This window comes from Bufo bufo, chromosome 1, assembly GCF_905171765.1.
Source record: "Bufo bufo chromosome 1, aBufBuf1.1, whole genome shotgun sequence".
Classification (NCBI taxonomy): Eukaryota; Metazoa; Chordata; class Amphibia; order Anura; family Bufonidae; genus Bufo; species Bufo bufo.
Window position 1 is genome coordinate 266,468,919 of NC_053389.1, and position 19,248 is coordinate 266,488,166.

At 45.5% G+C, this 19,248-nt stretch overlaps 1 protein-coding gene across 1 annotated transcript in view; it reads left to right on the forward strand.

Annotated features, from left to right (window-relative positions):
- The window catches only part of ANO2 (anoctamin 2), a 541,215-nt gene that overhangs the window by 365,567 nt on the left and 156,400 nt on the right, over nucleotides 1-19,248 (forward strand). Inside the window, exons 15-16 of the mRNA XM_040439201.1 lie at nucleotides 8,750-8,821; nucleotides 12,211-12,412. Of these exons, the coding sequence (XP_040295135.1) occupies nucleotides 8,750-8,821; nucleotides 12,211-12,412 (274 nt within the window). The remainder of the gene's footprint in view (nucleotides 1-8,749; nucleotides 8,822-12,210; nucleotides 12,413-19,248) is intronic.

Below are 19,248 nucleotides of genomic sequence, written 5' to 3' on the forward strand. Positions count from 1 at the left end.
TGGCATCTTCACTTCCAGGGAAAGACCAATATAAACAGACTACTAGTCCCCTACTGAGCACTAGGAGGATAAAGTCATGCATATTCAGAACAGGGCACTCAGTAAGTAAAGGGGTTCTCCAAGATTTACAATATGATATCAGTGGTGGTCTGACTCCCGACATACCCAATGATCAGCTGTTTAAGGAAACTGCAGTACTCACTAGAGCTCTTGTGAGTGCTGCAGCCTCCTCACAGCTCAGCAAGCACTGTACTATCCATTCTAAAGCAGCTGTGCTTGGTATCGTAGCTCAGCCACATTGGGGCTCTGCTGCGCCTAGGCCACGTGATTGATGAACGTGACATCACATGGACTAGGAAAAGGTCTCACCGAGCACTGTGGCCTCTTTGTACAGCTGATCGGTGGGATTCCTGAGACTCTAATTCCCCATTAATGTGAAAAATCCTTTATTCAGGTCATAGTTTCAGCAGCAAGTGAGTAATGTGTAGTGATGGACGAACATCGGCCGAGACTGTACACGAACGCGCGTTCGCGATCAAATGTTCGCGAACTGCGCATTTGCGGCGGGCCACATTGCCTTTAATGGCAGGCGTACCTAAAAAACCTTCAGGTCATATTTGCAGCCACCAAATACTTACTAGAAGTGCACAAATAGTCCCACAACATGGACAGTGACATACCAGAGGGGGATCATTGGCAAAAATGCCCACAAAAAATATGTATTTTAATCAGGGGCCATTTTTATGCGTATTAAAGGGAAACTCTCAAAGATGTGCCCTGCTGGAGCCTGGAAAATTTATATTTTAGGCCACGGGAGTACAGGCCCCAAAAATTAGGCATTCACCTGACAGAAAAGAACTTGTGATGATGTGGCTGGAGGTACATTAGGCGATCACAGGATACAAATTTGACTGTAGGCCACTGGCGTACAGGCCCCAAAAATTAGGCATTCACCGGACAGAAAAGAACTTGTGATTATGTGGCTGGAGGTACATTAGGCGGTCACTGGATAAAAATTTTACTATAGGCCACTGGAGTACAGGCCCCAAAAATTAGGCATTCACCTGACAGAAAAGAACCTGTGATTATGTGGCTGGAGGTGCATTAGGCGCTCACTGGATACAAATTTTACTGTCGATGGGTTGGCTGCAAGAATGATCTCATATCCGAAGTGACCAACACATCTTCAAACCGCCCTCTTCTTGCAGGAGCGGTAGGATTGGTACACACACCTGTTTCGCTATGGGTGGAAATTCCTCTGCCAGCGCCTGCAACAGCAGAATGCATCATCTCTCGCAGCACGGCCTGGAAATGCTGCATTCTGCCAGCCCTCTGTGATGCTGGTAACATGTCCGCCATTTTGTGATTGTACCGGGGGTCTAAGTACGTTGCCACCCAGTACTGGTCCTTGCCCTTCATGCTTTTTATACGGGGGTCCCTCTTCAAACACTGGAGCATAAAGGCCCCCATTTGCACTGAATTGGAAGCGGTGAAGCGCTCTGGCTCCTGCTCATCGCCCAGGAGAATGTCATCCTCGGTCTCCTCCCCCCCAGCCAAAAAATTTAAGTCCCCCTCAAAGCCTGCTCTTTTTGCCCCTCCTCCTCCCCCCAGCCAACCGTCCTCCTCTGACTCCTCTTCAGACTCCTGCTGACTTGTCTCAGATGGAGTAGCCCCCCCTGAGAATTCATTCAGCATTGCGACTTCCTCATCTTCTAGCTCCTGCTCCTCTACTGCTTGATCAATGACACAACGCAATGCATGCTCCAGAAAGAAGGCGTAAGGTACGATATCACTGATGGCGCCCTGGCTGCGACTGACCAGTTTGGTGATCTCATCAAATGGCCGCAGAAGTCTGCATGCACTGGCGCGGTGAAAAGAAACCAAGCTCCGCAGAAACTTTCCTGCTGCAGAGTTCGTACAGGAGCAGCCTATCAAGCATATACAAGGTGGATTTCCAGCGTGTCGGGCTGTCACTAGTGTTGAGCGAGCACCAAAGTGCTCGTGTGCTATGGTCGAACACATCGGTATGCTCATGTGTTCTATCAAGCACAATGGAAGTCAGTGGGAGAACCCCAGGCAACCCCTGCTCGGAAGAGAAGAGGGTGTCTGGTTCATAAAAACAGCGCCATCTATTGGTTTCCTAGTCTTTTGACAAAACTATTAGTCTACTCTTGTCATAAGACTGTTAAACCAATAGATGGCGCTGTTCATAACTCAATACCGTCATCTCTTGGTTTTCATAGTCTTATGACAGCTGAAAAACAAGGCAGATTCTGCTCATTTTCATGTCTTCCTCATATTCCCATGTTTATGCAAATGAGTTTTTACATGACAAAACTGTTTAGAAAGGTTATTGAATATTATGTTAGGACAATCAGAAAAAATTTTGTTGCCCTAATGATATTGATCTAGGCGTGCAGGTCCACCCAAGCCATCCAACAGATGCAAAATAACTTTCAGGTTTACTGGTTCGCAGTCAAATGAGAGCTGGTTTGGAATATCTCATAGTGCACAAGGCTGCCATTGTAAGGTATGCTGGCTGTTATCTGTCTCATGGATAGATGATGGCTTACACATACATGGCTTTTGGCATATAGCCTTTGAGTGGTTGTATGTTGTACATAATAGGAGTCTAAGATGCCTCCAGCTATCCTCTTAATGCTGTTTCCAAACCATTTAGATGGGGTTCCATCACTTTCTAACCTTTTTTTGTGAACCAGACACCCTCTTTTCTTCCGAGCAGGGGTGCCTGGTTTGATGCTTGGGTCTCCCATTGACTTTCATTGTATTAAATTGTACTTGAGCACCCGTAGTATTCGGCTGAGCACTTGTATCTGCTGAGCATAGCAATGCTCGAGCCGAACAGCAGTTCGGCCGAGCATGCTCGCTCAACACTAGCTGTCACAAATCAGACATCTTACGGGCAAGTGGTGTCGCCGCTGAATGTCAGCAAGGCAAGCCATGGCCCTGTAAGATCTTCTAAAATGGCCAGAGATTTTCCTGGCCTGCCGCAAGACATCCTGGACCCCGGGGTATTTGGCAATAAATCGCTGCACGACTAAGTTCAGGACGTGTGCCATGCACGGCACGTGTGTCATTTTGCCCTGTTTCAGTGCGCTCAGCAGATTGGCACCGTTGTCGCACACCACTTTACCAACTGTCAAATTGAGAGGGGTTAGCCACTCATCGGCCTGTTACCGCAGAGCTGAAAGCACACCGGCTCTTGGCTTCCAGGCACAACAGCCACAGCACAGCATGGCAACGTCTCACCTGGGACATTGAATAGGTTCTGGGGAGCTTGGTAGGCGCAGCAGAAGAGGCGGTAGCAGTGGAAAAGGAGGAGTCAGCCGAGGAGGAGACGAAGGATGGAGTAGGAGGAGGAGAAGAAGAGGCAGGCCTGCATGCAATCCTTGGCGGTAACACCAAATCCACACGGTAGCCATGGGTTACATGCTTGACGGCCGTCAGAAGGATCACCTAGTGGGCAGTAAAAGTTATGTACCTTCCCTGCCTGTGTTTGCTAGACCACGTGTCTGTGGTCAGATATATCTTGGCACTGACACTGTGTGCCAGAGATATATTCACTTGCCGCTGAACGTAGCCATATAGCTCTGGGATGCCCTTCTAAAGGCCTCCGAGTCCACCAGTTTATATGGCAGTAGTTAGTGGGCTAGCAGTTTCGACAAGCCAGCGGTCAGCCGTTAGGCAAGAGGGTTATCCGGCGTCATCAACTTTTTACGCTCGAACATTTGGGTCACAGAAGCCTGCCTTTTGCCAGATGAACGTGACGACGGCACAGTGGAAGGTGAAGTGGAGGACAAATGGGAGGAGAAGGAGAAGAGGCAGGACTTGGAGCACCAGGAGTGTGGCTTTGTGGGTTCTGACGGTGTTGCTCCCACTGGGCTCGGTGATGGGAGGCCGGGTGCCTTCTTAAGGCGGTCGTCCCTAGGTGAGTGTTGGGCTTACCGTGACTTATGCATTGACAGCACAGGCTGCAGATGGCAACTCTATTGTCAGCAGCTGACACGTTGAAAAAAGCCTACACTGCGGATCCATGTGCCGGCATCCTGGGAGCGCCAGAATTGACCTTGCATGGTGGATGGCTCGCTCCAGATACATTTGCAGTCTGCTTTTTGTCTACTGTGCCCTGCGAGCTCTGCCTGCTTCTCCTCCTCCGCTGCTCCCTCTCTCCCTCTGAACTCCCCTCCTCTTCCTCTCCTGTGGGCACCCACATGACATCCATCGACACGTCATCATCATCGGCACCTTCACCACCACTGACATTTGAGATCTCGGAGTAGGCAGCGACAGTGGGAAGCTCCCTCCTTGGGCTGATCTGGGTACTGTAGTTAGACCGCTGGGTGGCGGCCCTTGCTACCTCCTCTTCCTCATTCGATGTCAAGAATGGCTGCTCATCAGTAAGGTCTGGGAATGGATGGGAAAATAATTCCTCTGACTCAAGTGGAGGGGCTATGGTGGTGGTGTATTTGGGGTGCACACAGCAGAGAGTGAGGAGGGTGCAGATACAGAGGATGAGGAGGGTGAAGAAGCGGAAGGCTGAGTGAGCCACTCAACCAACTCTGGTGCGTCCTTTGAAGAAATCGCACGTGCCTTCTCCAACTTCCCACTTAAGCTCCGGCCTGGTGCACTTGCCCGACCCTTACCACTAGGGATCGACCGATTATCGGTTTGGCCGATATTATCGGCCGATATTGAGGATTTTGAACGTTATCGGTATCGGCATCTATTTTGCCGATATACCGATAACGTATTGGGAACACAGAACGCGCTGCTCTCAGCGCGTTCTGTGTTCCCTCCGCAGCACAGGGGAGGAAGCAGTGTCTCCTCCCCCTGTGCTGCTGCTGCCGCTGCCGCCAATGACAGAAGAGAAGACAAGAGGAGGGGAGGGGCTGTGGCCGCTGCGCCACCAATGAAGATAAGCCTTTCATTCATTCATATACAGGAGGCGGGAGCTGCAGAATCACATAGCCGGCTCCCGACCTCTATGAGCGATAGCTGCGATCCGCGGTAGTTAACTCCTCAGGTGCCGCGGATCGCAGCTACCGCTCATAGAGGTCGGGAGCCGGCTATGTGATTCTGCAGCCAGCTCCCGCCTCCTGTATATCAATGATTGAGAGACTTATCTTCATTGGTGGCGCAGTGCGCCCCCCCCAAGCCCCCCAGTATTAATCATTGGTGGCGCAGTGCGCCCCCCACCCCAATCCCGGCCAATAGTAAAAACATTGGTGGCGCAGTGCGCCCCCCCCCCACCCAGTATTACTCATTGGTGGCAGTGGCCACAGGATCCCCTCTCCCCTGCTCCTCTGATCGGAGCCCCAGCAGTGTAAGCCTGGGGCTCCGATCGGTTACCATGGCAGCCAGGACGCTATTGAAGCCCTGGCTGCCATAGTAAGCTCCATGCTGCTGTGTGCACAGAGCACAGAGCAGCAGGGACAGTGTGAGATCCTATTCACCCTGATAGAGATCTATCAGGGTGAATAGGACAAGGGTTCTAGTCCCTAAGGGGGCTAAAAGTTAGTAAAAAAAAAACACAAAAATATTAAGTATAAATGAAAAAGATTTATAAAAAAAATACACTAACAATAAGCAAAAAAATACACATTAACAATAAACATATTAATTTTCAGCAGATTTGTGTAGGAATTTTTTTTTTTCTCAAAAATGAAAATTCCCAGAATATCGGTATAAATTATCGGCTATCGGCCTGAAAGTTCACAAATTATCGGTATCGGTATCGGCCCTAAAAAATCAATATCGGTCGATCCCTACTTACCACCCCTGTGGAACTGCCTGAATCTTCCTCTGTCTGTCATTTTCAAAATGACCCTGTGCCTAAGTCCCTAGACTAGAGCAGTATTTGTGGAAGCAGGTATTTCGTAGGCCTCAATAAATTTTTGGTGGAAACAGGTATATCGAACCCCTTAATCAGTATTTTGTGGAAGCAGGTATATCGCACCCCTCAATCAATATTTGGTGGAAACAGGTATATCAAACCCTTTAATCAGTATTTTGTGGAAGCAGGTATATCGCACCCCTCAATCAATATTTGGTGGAAGCAGTTATATAAAATACCTTAATCAGTATTTTGTGGAAGCAGGTATATCGCACCCCTCAATCAATATTTGGTGGAAACAGGTTTATCAAACCCCTTAATCAGTATTTTGTGGAAGCAGGTATATTCTAGCCCTCAATCAGTATTTTGTGGAAGCTGTTATATCGAACCCCTTAATCAGTATTTTGTGGAAGCAGGTACATCGCAGGTAGAAACAGGTATATCGAACCCCTTAATCGGTATTTTGTGGAAGCAGGTATTTTGCAGTCCTCAATCAGTATTTTGTGGAAGCAGGTATATCGAACCCCTTAATCAGGATATTGTGGAAGCAGGTATATCAAACCCTCAATCAGTATTTTGTGGAAGCAGGTATATTGCAGGCCTCAATCAATCTTTGGTGGAAACAGGTATATCGAACCCCTTAATTGGTATTTTGTGAAAGCTAGGATATTGTAGCCCTCAATCAGTATTTTGCGGAAGCTGGTATATAGAACCCCGTAATCAGTATTTTGTGGAAGCAGGTATATCAAACCCCCTAATCAGTATTTTGTGGAAGCAGGTATATATCGCAGGCCTCAATCAATCTTTGGTGGAAACAGGTATATCAAACCCCTTAATCAGTAAATTGTGGAAGCAGGTATATCGCAGCCCTCAATCAGTATTTTGTGGAAGCAGGTATATCAAACCTCTTAATCAGTATTTTGTGGAAGCAGGTATATCGCAGGCCTCAATCAATATTTGGTGGAAACAGGTATATCGAACACCTTAATCTGTATTTTGTGGAAGCAGGTGTATCGCAGGCCTCAATCAATCTTTGGTGGAAACTGGTATATCGAACCCCTTAATCAGTATTTTGTTGAAGCTGGTATATCGTAGGCCTCAATCAATATTTGTTGGAGGCAGGTATATCAAACCCCTTAATCAGTATTTTGTGGAAGCAGGTATATCGCACCCCTCATTTAATATTTGGTGTAAACAGGTATATCGAACCCCTTAATTGGTATTTTGTGGAAGCAAGTATATTGCAGTCCTCAATCAATATTTGGTGGAAACAGGTATATCGAACCCCTTAATCAGTATTTTGTGGAAACAGGTATATTGTAGCCCTCATTCAGTATTTTGTGGAAGCAGGTATATCAACCCCTTAATCATTTTTTTGTGGAAGCAGGTATATCGCACCCCTCAATCAATATTTGGTGGAAACAGGTATATCGAACCCCTTAATCAGTATTTTGTGGTCTAAGCAGGTATATCGCAGGCCTCAATCAAAATTTTGTAGAAACAGATATATCAAACCCCTTAATCATTATTTTGTGGAAGCAGGTATATCGCAGCCCTCAATCAATATTTAGTGTAAGCAGGTATATCAAACCCGTTAATCAGTATTTTGTGGAAGCAGGTATATCACACCCCTCGTTTATTTTTTTTTGCCACAAAAGTTATATCACACCACCCTTTTTATTTGGTGCAATAGGTATATCGCAGTCCTCAATCAGTATTTTGTGAAAGAAAACTAAATCAATAGGTGACATATGCCACTGTATGATAGTCTAAACAGTGGTATACGTCAGATCCTTCCATTAGGAACGTTCCCAACATTTACCTCTCACAAAAGGCTGGCAGTGTGTCTTGAGCCCTAAAGTGCATTTACATGCGCAGACTGAGTGGCATATATCAGAAAGAAACCATTCCTTCCCCATAACTGCCTGCTTGTCAATGGAGGTTAGAGCAGCATTAACATGCAGCAATCACCTCCAGTGTATGGGGAGGAGCGATGGCTACTGCAACCACTTATCCCCATACATATTCATTGTTTGTGGGCAGTTTATGGTTAACACAGTACCATCTGATGCCGAGAAAGAATGGATTAATGTACATGGTATATAATAATATACAGGCATAACTGAAGAATTCACCCGATAAAAGACCAATCACTTGTTCATCGGGTGATCGGCGGCACCTTTACAACCTTTACCGATTATCAGGAACATCCGTACAACTGTTCATTCCGGATACTCAGCCTGTTAATCAAGTTATCCAATTTCAAGAAAATTGAGCCCCTCACTGGTAATATACTTACCCCACTCCCAGTGCCGCTCCTGGTCCCCGCACCGCCGCTACTGCTTCTCCCTGCACTCGGATGAAAACATCCAGTGTCGAGGAAGGGGGGAGCAGCCAATGGCAGGTGGGGACGAGCCTCCATAGCATCGTGGGTTACTCTAGGGAGGCTCTTCCCCGTGTCCACCTGCAATTGGCTGCCCCCCCCCCACACCAGATGTTTTCATCCGTGTGTAGGGAGGAGCAGCGCTGCGGGGACCAGGAGCGGCGCCGGGAGCCGGGTAAGTATATTACAGGTGAGGGGCCCGGCACATGTGGGGGGATTTTCTTGAAATTGGATAACCCCTTTAATAGTCCCATGTAAATCCACCATTAGTTTATCAACTTTTGCAGATACTGTAATACATTATGCATTAGACCAATGGTCCTCAACCTGTGGCTCCATAGCTCCTGCAAAACTACAATCTGCTTCTGTCAAGACACGTGAGGTCTGTATTTCCATAATGGTTGGGGGCCACAGCTTAGTGACCAAATAACTAGAGTATAATGTTAGCTGTCCATTTTGTGTAGCAGCGTTACATGAATTGACGTTTTCTTATCTGCTTATGTGTTTTTCAGAAAAAGGAAAAATTAACATGGAGAGATCGAATTCCTGCATATTTAGTCAATTTTGCAGCAATTTTATTTATGGTAGGTAACATTATACTTACCTTCAGTAGGGGGCCATTCTTTGAGAACTTGGGGCCTCCAGCATATACACTCACCTAAAGAATTATTAGGAACACCTGTTCTATTTCTCATTAATGCAATTATCTAGTCAACCAATCACATGGCAGTTGCTTCAATGCATTTAGGGGTGTGGTCCTGGTCAAGACAATCTCCTGAACTCCAAACTGAATGTCAGAATGGGAAAGAAAGGTGATTTAAGCAATTTTGAGCGTGGCATGGTTATTGGTGCCAGACGGGCCGGTCTGAGTATTTCACAATCTGCTCAGTTACTGGGATTTTCACGCACAACCATTTCTAGGGTTTACAAAGAATGGTGTGAAAAGGGAAAAACATCCAATATGCGGCAGTCCTGTGGGCAAAAATGCCTTGTGGATGCTAGAGGTCAGAGGAGAATGGGCCGACTAATTCAAGCTGATAGAAGAGCAACGTTGACTGAAATAACCACTCGTTACAACCGAGGTATGCAGCAAAGCATTTGTGAAGCCACAACACGCACAACCTTGAGGCGGATGGGCTACAACAGCAGAAGACCCGACCGGGTACCACTCATCTCCACTACAAATAGGAAAAAGAGGCTATAATTTGCACAAGCTCACCAAAATTGGACTGTTGAAGACTGGAAAAATGTTGCCTGGTCTGATGAGTCTCGATTTCTGTTGAGACATTCAAATGGTAGAGTCCGAATTTGGCGTAAACAGAATGAGAACATGTATCCATCCTCTGATGGCTACTTCCAGCAGGATAATGCACCATGTCACAAAGCTCGAATCATTTCAAATTGGTTTCTTGAACATGACAATGAGTTCACTGTACTAAAATGGCCCCTACAGTCACCAGATCTCAACCCAATAAAGCATCTTTGGGATGTGGTGGAACGGGAGCTTCGTGCCCTGGATGTGCATCCCTCAAATCTCCATCAACTGCAAGATGCTATCCTATCAATATGGGCCAACATTTCTAAAGAATGCTATCAGCACCTTGTTGAATCAATGCCACGTAGAATTAAGGCAGTTCTGAAGGCAAAAGGGGGTCCAACACCGTATTAGTATGGTGTTCCTAATAATTCTTTAGGTGAGTGTACTAATGGGCTAGCTGGGGAAGTGTGTCCTTAAAGCAACTTTTAGTAAGCCCCTCTAAGGTGTGTTGACCTCTAGAAATAATTTTACAAGTGATAAATACACTGCTCAAAAAAATAAGGGAACACAAAAATAACACATCCTAGATCTGAGTTAATTAAATATTCTTCTGAAATACTTTGTTCTTTACATAGTTGAATGTGCTGACAACAAAATCACACAAAAATAAAAAAATGGAAATCAAATTTTTCAACCCATGGAGGTCTGGATTTGGAGTCACACTCAAAATTAAAGTGGAAAAACACACTACAGGCTGATCCAACTTTGATGTAATGTCCTTAAAACAAGTCAAAATGAGGCTTAGTAGTGTGTGTGGCCTCCACGTGCCTGTATGACCTCCCTACAACGCCTGTGCATGCTCCTGATGAGGTGGTGGACGGTCTCCTGAGGGATCTCCTCCCAGACCTGGACTAAAGCATCTGCCAACTCCTGGACAGTCTGTGGTGCAACGTGACGTTGGTGGATAGGGCGAGACATGATGTCCCAGATGTGCTTAATTGGATTCAGGTCTGGGGAACGGGCGGGCCAGTCCATAGCATCAATGCCTTCGTCTTGCAGGAACTGCTGACACACTCCAGCCACATGAGGTCTAGCATTGTCTTGCATTAGGAGGAACCCAGGGCCAACCGCACCAGCATATGGTCTCACAAGGGGTCTGAGGATCTCATCTCGGTACCTAATGGCAGTCAGGCTACCTCTGGCGAGCACATGGAGGGCTGTGCGGCCCTCCAAAGAAATGCCACCCCACACCATTACTGACCCAATGCCAAACCGGTCATGCTGGAGGATGTTGCAGGCAGCAGAACGTTCTCCACTGCGTCTCAAGACTCTGTCACGTCTGTCACATGTGCTCAGTGTGAACCTGCTTTCATCTGTGAAGAGCACAGGGCGCCAGTGGCGAATTTGCCAATCTTGGTGTTCTCTGGCAAATGCCAAACGTCCTGCACGGTGTTGGGCTGTAAGCACAACCCCCACCTGCGGACGCCGGGCCCTCATATCACCCTCATGGAGTCTGTTTCTGACCGTTTGAGCAGACACATGCACATTTGTGGCCTGCTGGAGGTCATTTTGCAGGGCTCTGGCAGTGCTCCTCCTGTTCCTCCTTGCACAAAGGCGGAGGTAGCGGTCCTGCTGCTGGGTTGTTGCCCTCCTACGGCCTCCTCCATGTCTCCTGATGTACTGGCCTGTCTCCTGGTAGCGCCTCCATGCTCTGGACACTACGCTGACAGACACAACAAACCTTCTTGCCACAGCTCGCATTGATGTGCCATCCTGGATAAGCTGCACTACCTGAGCCACTTGTGTGGGTTGTAGACTCCGTCTCATGCTACCACTAGAGTGAAAGCACCGCCAGCATTCAAAAGTGACCAAAACATCAGCCAGGAAGCATAGGAACTGAGAAGTGGTCTGTGGTCACCACCTGCAGAACCACTCCTTTATTGGGGGTGTCTTGCTAATTGCCTATAATTTCCACCTGTTGTCTATCCCATTTGCACAACAGCATGTGAAATTGATTGTCACTCAGTGTTGCTTCCTAAGTGGACAGTTTGATTTCACAGAAGTGTTATTGACTTGGAGTTACATTGTGTTGTTTAAGTGTTCCCTTTATTTTTTTGAGCAGTGTATATCTACATACTCTACATAGCTGCAGTTCATCCACAATTTATCTTGTATTGATCCTGAGTTACAGCCTGTATTATATTCAGAGCTGCATTTACAATTCTGCTGGTTGGGAAACAGAAGAATAGTTAGACTTTCCTACATCAGATTACTATAAAATTTCTGGTTTGAAGATTGCAGATCCCAGAATGCAAATCGCCAAAGCAAACTTTGCAGGCACTGACCCAGCAAGGACTATTAGGAGTAACTTCAGCTCTGTAGCCTATCAAATTGTGAATGCAGCTTTGGAACATAATGTAGACTGTAATTCAGGATTAGTGAATGTACATGTACAGTATTTACAAAATGATTTAAGGTTTACTGAAAATAATTCTATATGGAAACACTCCAATTTGGATATCGAGAGTAGTTTTGCCCATCCTTTGAGAGCAGATATTGCCATAAAGACCTGCATACATCAGCAGAATATGTGTGCACTCTCGTTTCTCTGCTATTATCAGTTAGTAGTGTTAACCCTGCCTATCTAGTTTCTAGCAATACAGTAGGTATTCAAGCATTAACCTATAAACTTGCTTTCATCCTTATTTTCCATAGATTGCTCTCACAGTTTCAGCAGTGTTTGGAGTCATCATCTATCGGATCACTGTTGCATCAGCGTTGGCGTTTAGTGCAAATGAAGGCACCAGATCAAATGTTCGTGTGACAGTGACGGCCACTGCTGTCATTATCAACTTGGTTGTAATTCTTATACTAGATGAAATTTATGGATTTGTTGCAAAATGGCTCACGGAAATAGGTAAGAAAGAGGCTCCTGAATTTCATATTAAATGCATTCATACAGGATGGGACACAGAGAGCTGTGGGCCCATGTGCAAGAACATTATTAGGGCCCATGATCTTATCATGGAGAACTCCCCTTTTATATATCTGTAACAATCCACCAGTAATTGGGAACCAGGAAATTTAATAGCACCAGAGATCAGTTCCCCCCTACTGGCCACAAACTGTTGGCTGAAAGAAGCAACTAAAGAGGCGGACATATTGCTTTTGGAGCTGAACATTTGGGGGGGGGGGGGGGAGCCCTTTTGAAGTGTAGAGCAGTAGCAGAACTACACAGGCTGCACTGCTAAGCTGAGAATGGGCCTTAGTGGGCAAACAAGAGTGTGGTAGGGCGGAGCATAACAGTGCGATGGAAGCCCCAGACATCACTTTTGTCCTCAAAATGAATACAGACGTTATTAACAACTGTAGATCCTAAATAATGCCCCCAAAACTAATATAGATACCAATCAGACTCCATGAATAAATACAGATACCAGTCCAGACTTCTACATCCACTTCTTTTCATCACCTCTTCATGGGGCTGGTATCAAGAACATATCTGTGGTGGTGCACAGGATTGAGGAGGACGGTGGGAATGGGAAGAGATATTTCAGGATGCAGCACTCAAGGGATTTGCCTTCTATTCTGGAATCATGAGAGGTCTGCAAGCATGCAGTAACGGTAGATAACTGGATGACTATGCATCTCTGTGTCTTCTGCATACAAGAGTATTTATGTTCCTGTACACAAGTCTGATAATAATCACCTTCACTCCACCTACAATAAAAGCCATTAAGTTTTGTGATCTCTTGTGTTTTTGCTCATGTGTCTTGGATTTATCTGTCACCACTAGTCCTGATTTCAAAGATAGGCTGGAAATTGTAAAAAAAAACATTATGATGTGTGTTCAAACTGAAAATGTATCTGCAAAGCACGATTTTCATCCTAACATAATATTTTCTGATTTAAAGGAGTGTTTCAGGACTTCAACATTAACCCTTTCAAGACCCTGCCATATTTCACCTTAAGGACCAGGCCGTTTTTTTGGGAAATTTGACATGTGTCACTTTATGTGGTAATATCTTTGGAACGCTTTTACTTATCCAAGCCATTCTGAGATTGTTTTATTTGTGACACATTGTACTTCATGATAGTGGTAAATTTCAGTCAATATTTTTCATTTTTATTTTTTTTTAAATCCCAAATTTACCCAAAAATTTGAAAAATTTGCAACTTTCCAAATTTCTATTTCTCTGCTTTTAAGACAGATAGTGATACCTCATATAATAGTTATTACTTTACATTTCCCATATGTCTACTTTATGTTTTGATCATTTTGTGAATGCCATTTTATTTTTTGGGGACATTAGAAGGCTTAGAAGTTTAGAAGCAAATATTGAAATTTTTCAGAAATTTTTTACAAACGTTGTTAACCCTTTAGGGGTTCCACAAAAATTAAACGAAAATGTAGATGAAATTTCAGAATTTCACCTTTTTGGCAGATTTTCCATTCTAATCCATTTATTCCCGTAACAAAGCAAGGGTTAACAGACAAACAAAACTCAATATTTATTACTCTGATTCTGCAGTTTACAGAAACACCCTATTTGTGATCCAGGGCCGGACTGGGACAAAAAATAGGCCCGGGCATTTTTGACTGAGCAGCCCAATCACATGACCCCCAACAGGCCCCACCCCCTTGCAGTCTAGGGGCGGAGCCAAAACCGGAAGAACAATTGAGAGGCAGGGCCAGCCACCAGTAAGATAGGAAGGCTTCAGCCAAAACACAAGCTTCTTTGGGGTCCCCAGGTGACATTAGGGGTCTTAGTACGATCCGGCCACCTAATCCGACACAAAGCACAGCATGCAGCGGTTTATGTCCCGCTGATTCTCTGCATTTTTCCCAGATTGTGTCCGGATATCTGCCGTACCCCATTATAGTTAATGGGGCTGGAGGGCATTCTGTCTGCATCCAGCAGTGCCGGATCCAGTGAATTCTCAGCTGGACCAGCCTGCCAGGATCACTAACGCAGATGTGAAAGTAGCCTCATACAGCGCCCCATACCTCTTATATCCAGTGACGTCTCCTCTGATGTAGATGTTCTCTTTCTTCATCTTCTCCATTCAGACCAGACCGCCATGATGATTTCTTTCAGCCATCTTTCGTCTCTGCAGAGTTTGACAGACATCTTAGTTTCCTACTTTTCCATCATCCTCCAATTAACATCCCATCATGCACCCCCAATGCTGAGAAGCTGTGCTCCCCAAAACTATACTGCAAAAAGAACTGTGCTAAGCTGATGCTGTGCCAGGGTGCCCCCAAAGTAATGGTGCCCCCAAAGTAATGGTGCTCCCAAAGTCCCAACTATAGTAATTATTTCTTTGCCAGAGTGCATTTAGTAGTAATAGTGCTCCTACAGTGCCCCCAACAGTAATTGTGTCCCACAAGTAATAATGCTCCCATAGTCCCCCAGTTGTAATAAAGCCCACCATAATGCCCCGATAGTAATAATTCTCTTTATAATGTGTGACAGTAGAACCCCCCCCCCTTATAATGTGCACCAGTACAAAAAAAAATGCCCCGTCGTGTGGCAGTAAAAAAAGTAATACCTCCTCTTAGTGCCCCCAGTAGAGCCAATGTCCCCAGAGTGCCCTCATGTGTTCCAATGACCTGTACTATGTGCCATTACAAAAAACACTTAGTGCCACCAGTTGAGCTTAGGTGCCCATAGTGACCTTATAATTTGTGCCAGTATAAAATACTCCCATATAGGCCCCCCAGAAGATGCCCCCATAGTGCTCCTTCCCCGTCTCCATAGTGCCCTCCATAATGTGGCACTATAAAATGCCCCTATAGACTGCCCCACATAGATACCCCCATAATGCTCCTTTCCTCCCTTCCCCATAGTGGCATCAAAATGGGTGCCAGTATTAAATGCCCCTATATAATGCCCTCATAGTGCTCTTGTCCCCCACTTCTCCATAGTGCCCACCTATAATGCGTGCCAGTATACAGGGCCCCCAGTAGATGCCCCCATAGTGCAGTCATACACGCACTCTCCACATACATAGATGCACTCATACACGCACTCTCCACATACATAGATGCACTCATACACGCACTCTCCACATACATGGACGCAGTCATACACGCACTCTCCACATACATGGACACAGTCATACACGCACTCTCCACATACATGGACGCAGTCATACAGGCACTCTCCACATACATGGACGCAGTCATACAGGCACTCTCCACATACATGGACGCAGTCATACACGCACTCTCCACATACATGGACGCACTCATACACGCACTCTCCACATACATGGACGCAGTCATACACGCACTCTCCACATACATGGACGCAGTCATACACGCACTCTCCACATACATGGACGCAGTCATACACGCACTCTCCACATACATGGACGCAGTCATACACGCACTCTCCACATACATGGACGCAGTCATACACGCAGTCTCCACAAACATGGACGCAGTCAGACAGGCACTCTCCACATACATGGACGCAGTCAGACAGGCACTCTCCACATACATGGACGCAGTCAGACAGGCACTCTCCACATACATGGACGCAGTCATACACGCACTCTCCACATACATGGACGCACTCATACACGCACTCTCCACATACATAGACGCAGTCATACACGCACTCTCCACATACATGGACGCAGTCATACACGCACTCTCCACATACATGGACGCAGTCATACACGCACTCTCCACATAAATGGACGCAGTCATACACGCACTCTCCACATACATGGACGCAGTCATACACGCACTCTCCACATAAATGGACGCAGTCATACACGCACTCTCCACATACATGGACGCACTCATACACGCACTCTCCACATACATAGACGCAGTCATACACGCACTCTCCACATACATGGACGCAGTCATACACGCACTCTCCACATACATGGACGCAGTCATACACGCACTCTCCACATAAATGGACGCAGTCATACACGCACTCTCCACATACATGGACGCAGTCATACACGCACTCTCCACATACATGGACGCAGTCATACACGCACTCTCCACATACATGGACGCAGTCATACACGCACTCTCCACATAAATGGACGCAGTCATACACGCACTCTCCACATAAATGGATGCAGTCATACACGCACTCACCACATAAATGGATGCAGTCATACACGCACTCTCCACATACATGGACGCAGTCTCCACATACATGGACGCACTCATACACACACTCTCCACATACATGGACGCACTCATACTCACAGTCACCACATACATGGACGCACTCATACTCACAGTCACCACATACATGGACGCACTCATACACGCACTCTCCACATACATGAATGCATTCATACACACAGTCACCACATACATGGACGCACACATATACAATACACATATATAGACACCCAGCTTTCCTGCTGTACCTCTCCCCCATACACTAATGCCTCTGCACTTGTGCCATGCAGGATAGCAGGGAAGCTGGATGACATTTCATGATATAATTCACCCAGCTTTCCTACTGTACTGCAGGTCACATGTGCACAGTCTGGGAAAGCTGAATATAACAGCAGTAGTTCCCCTGTGCTACTCACATCACTGGTGCAGTTGTGACAATCCAACTGATGTTCATCATGCAGGCCAGGAAAGGTTCAGGCTGCAGGAATCGCTTCGCGGGCAGAAAAGATCGGGCCGTTCTGTTCCTGAACTTGCTGGTCACCACTGTCCATCACAAGAACTATAGAGGGGAGAGGCGGAGCAATGTCACTGAAGTCAGGACTCGGAGGTCAGTGACAGAGTGCAAGTGCAGGACTCTGGACCCCAGGAGAAGTCAGCTGCTCTGACAGGGGCCCGGGCCCCGAGTGACGAAGTACAGTGACTGCTCTCGGGCCCCGATAGTTACGCCACTGGGAAGAGCTCATCTCCACTCCTGCCTGCCACATTAATTTAAAAAAAAAACTCAGCCGGCGGCCCGGCTGATTGTGTTCGGCCAGGCCCACCAGGCGGCCCGGCCCACCGGGCAAATGCCCGGTCTGCCCTATGTCCAGTCCGGCCCTGTTGTGATCGTAAACCGCTGTATGGTCACACAGCAGGGCACAGAAGAAAAAGAGCACCATACGGTTTTTGGAGGGCAGATTTCACTGGGATAATTTTAAGTTGCCATGTCACATTTGAAGACCCACTGATGCACCCCCTAGAGTAGAAACTCCAAAAAAGTGACCCCATTTTGGAAACTATGGGATAAGGTGGCAGTTTTGTTGGTACTATTTTGGGGTACATAAGATTTTTGGTTGCTCTATATTACACTTTTTGTAAGGCAAGGTAACATAAATAGCTGTTTTGGTACCGTTTTTATTTTTTGTTTTTTTACAATGTTCATCTTACAGGTTAGATCATGTGCTATTTTTATAGAGCAGGTTGTTATGGACGCAACAATACCAAATATGACAACTTTTTAGGGGTGTTTGTTTCAGTTTTACATAATAAAGCATTTTTGAAAAAAAAAGTTTTTTTAATGTCTCCATATTCTGAAAGCCATAGTTTTTTTTTAGTTTTTGGGCGACTGTCTTATGTAGGGCCTCATTTTTTTTTTGTATGAGATGACGGTTTGATTGGTACTATTTTAGGGTGCATATGACTTTTTGATCGCTCGGTATTACACTTTTTTTTAAGTAAGGTGCCAAAAATGTTTTTTGACAGTTTTTTTTATTTTTTATGGTGTTCACCTGAGGGGATAAGTCATGTGATATTTTTATACAACAGGTCATTACGGACGCGGCGATACCTAATATGTATACTTTTTTTTATTTATTTAAGTTTTAAACAATAAAAGCATTTTTGAAACAAAAAAAAACATGTTTAAGTGTCTCTATATTCAGAGAGCCATAGTTTGTTTATTTTTTGGGCGATTGTCTTAGGTAGGGTCTAATTTATTGCAGGATGTGATGACAGTTTGATTGGTACTATTTTGAGGTCTACTTTTTTCACTTTTAACACAATAAAAGCATTTTTGAAACAAAAAAAATCATGTTTTAGTGTCTCCATATTCTGAGAGCCATAGTTTTTTTTTATATTTTGCCCAATTCTTTTATATAGGGGATGAGGAGACGGTTTGATTGGTACTATTTTTGGGTGTATACACCTTTTTGATTGCTTGGTGTTGCACTTTTTGTGATGTAAGGTGACAAAAAAATGGTTGTTTTAGCACAGTTTTATTTTATGTTTACTACGGTGTTCAGGTGAGGGGGTGGATCATGTGGTATTTTTATAGAATCGGTCGTTACGGACACGGCAATACCCAATAAGTCTGTTTTTTTTTTTTTTGTTTTGTTTTTTACAATTTTATCTGTTTTATTTTGGGAAAAAGGCTTTTTTTCATTTTTTTTTTTGTCCCACTCTGGGACTTCAACTTCTGGGGTCTGATCCACTCTGCAATGCAGTACAATACATCCTTTTATGCTGATAGCCTGCCTGTGAGACCCAGCCTAAGGGGCTGGATCTCACAGGCTTCCATATAAGGCAAGCCCCGATGCCTATGAAAGTCATCGGGCTGCCATCAGGTCCCAGTCACTGCAGCGCGGGGACCCGATGGGGAAGCGGAGGGAACCCATACTCTCCACAAACCCTCTGCATGCTGCAGTCACTTAGGGGGGTGCTGGTCGACGCTGACTGATTCACGTGCATAACAAAACACAAGGTGCATATTAAAATATCTAACACTATATAACGATTACATTTATTATGTAAATGTGACTCAACTCACCATAATGCAG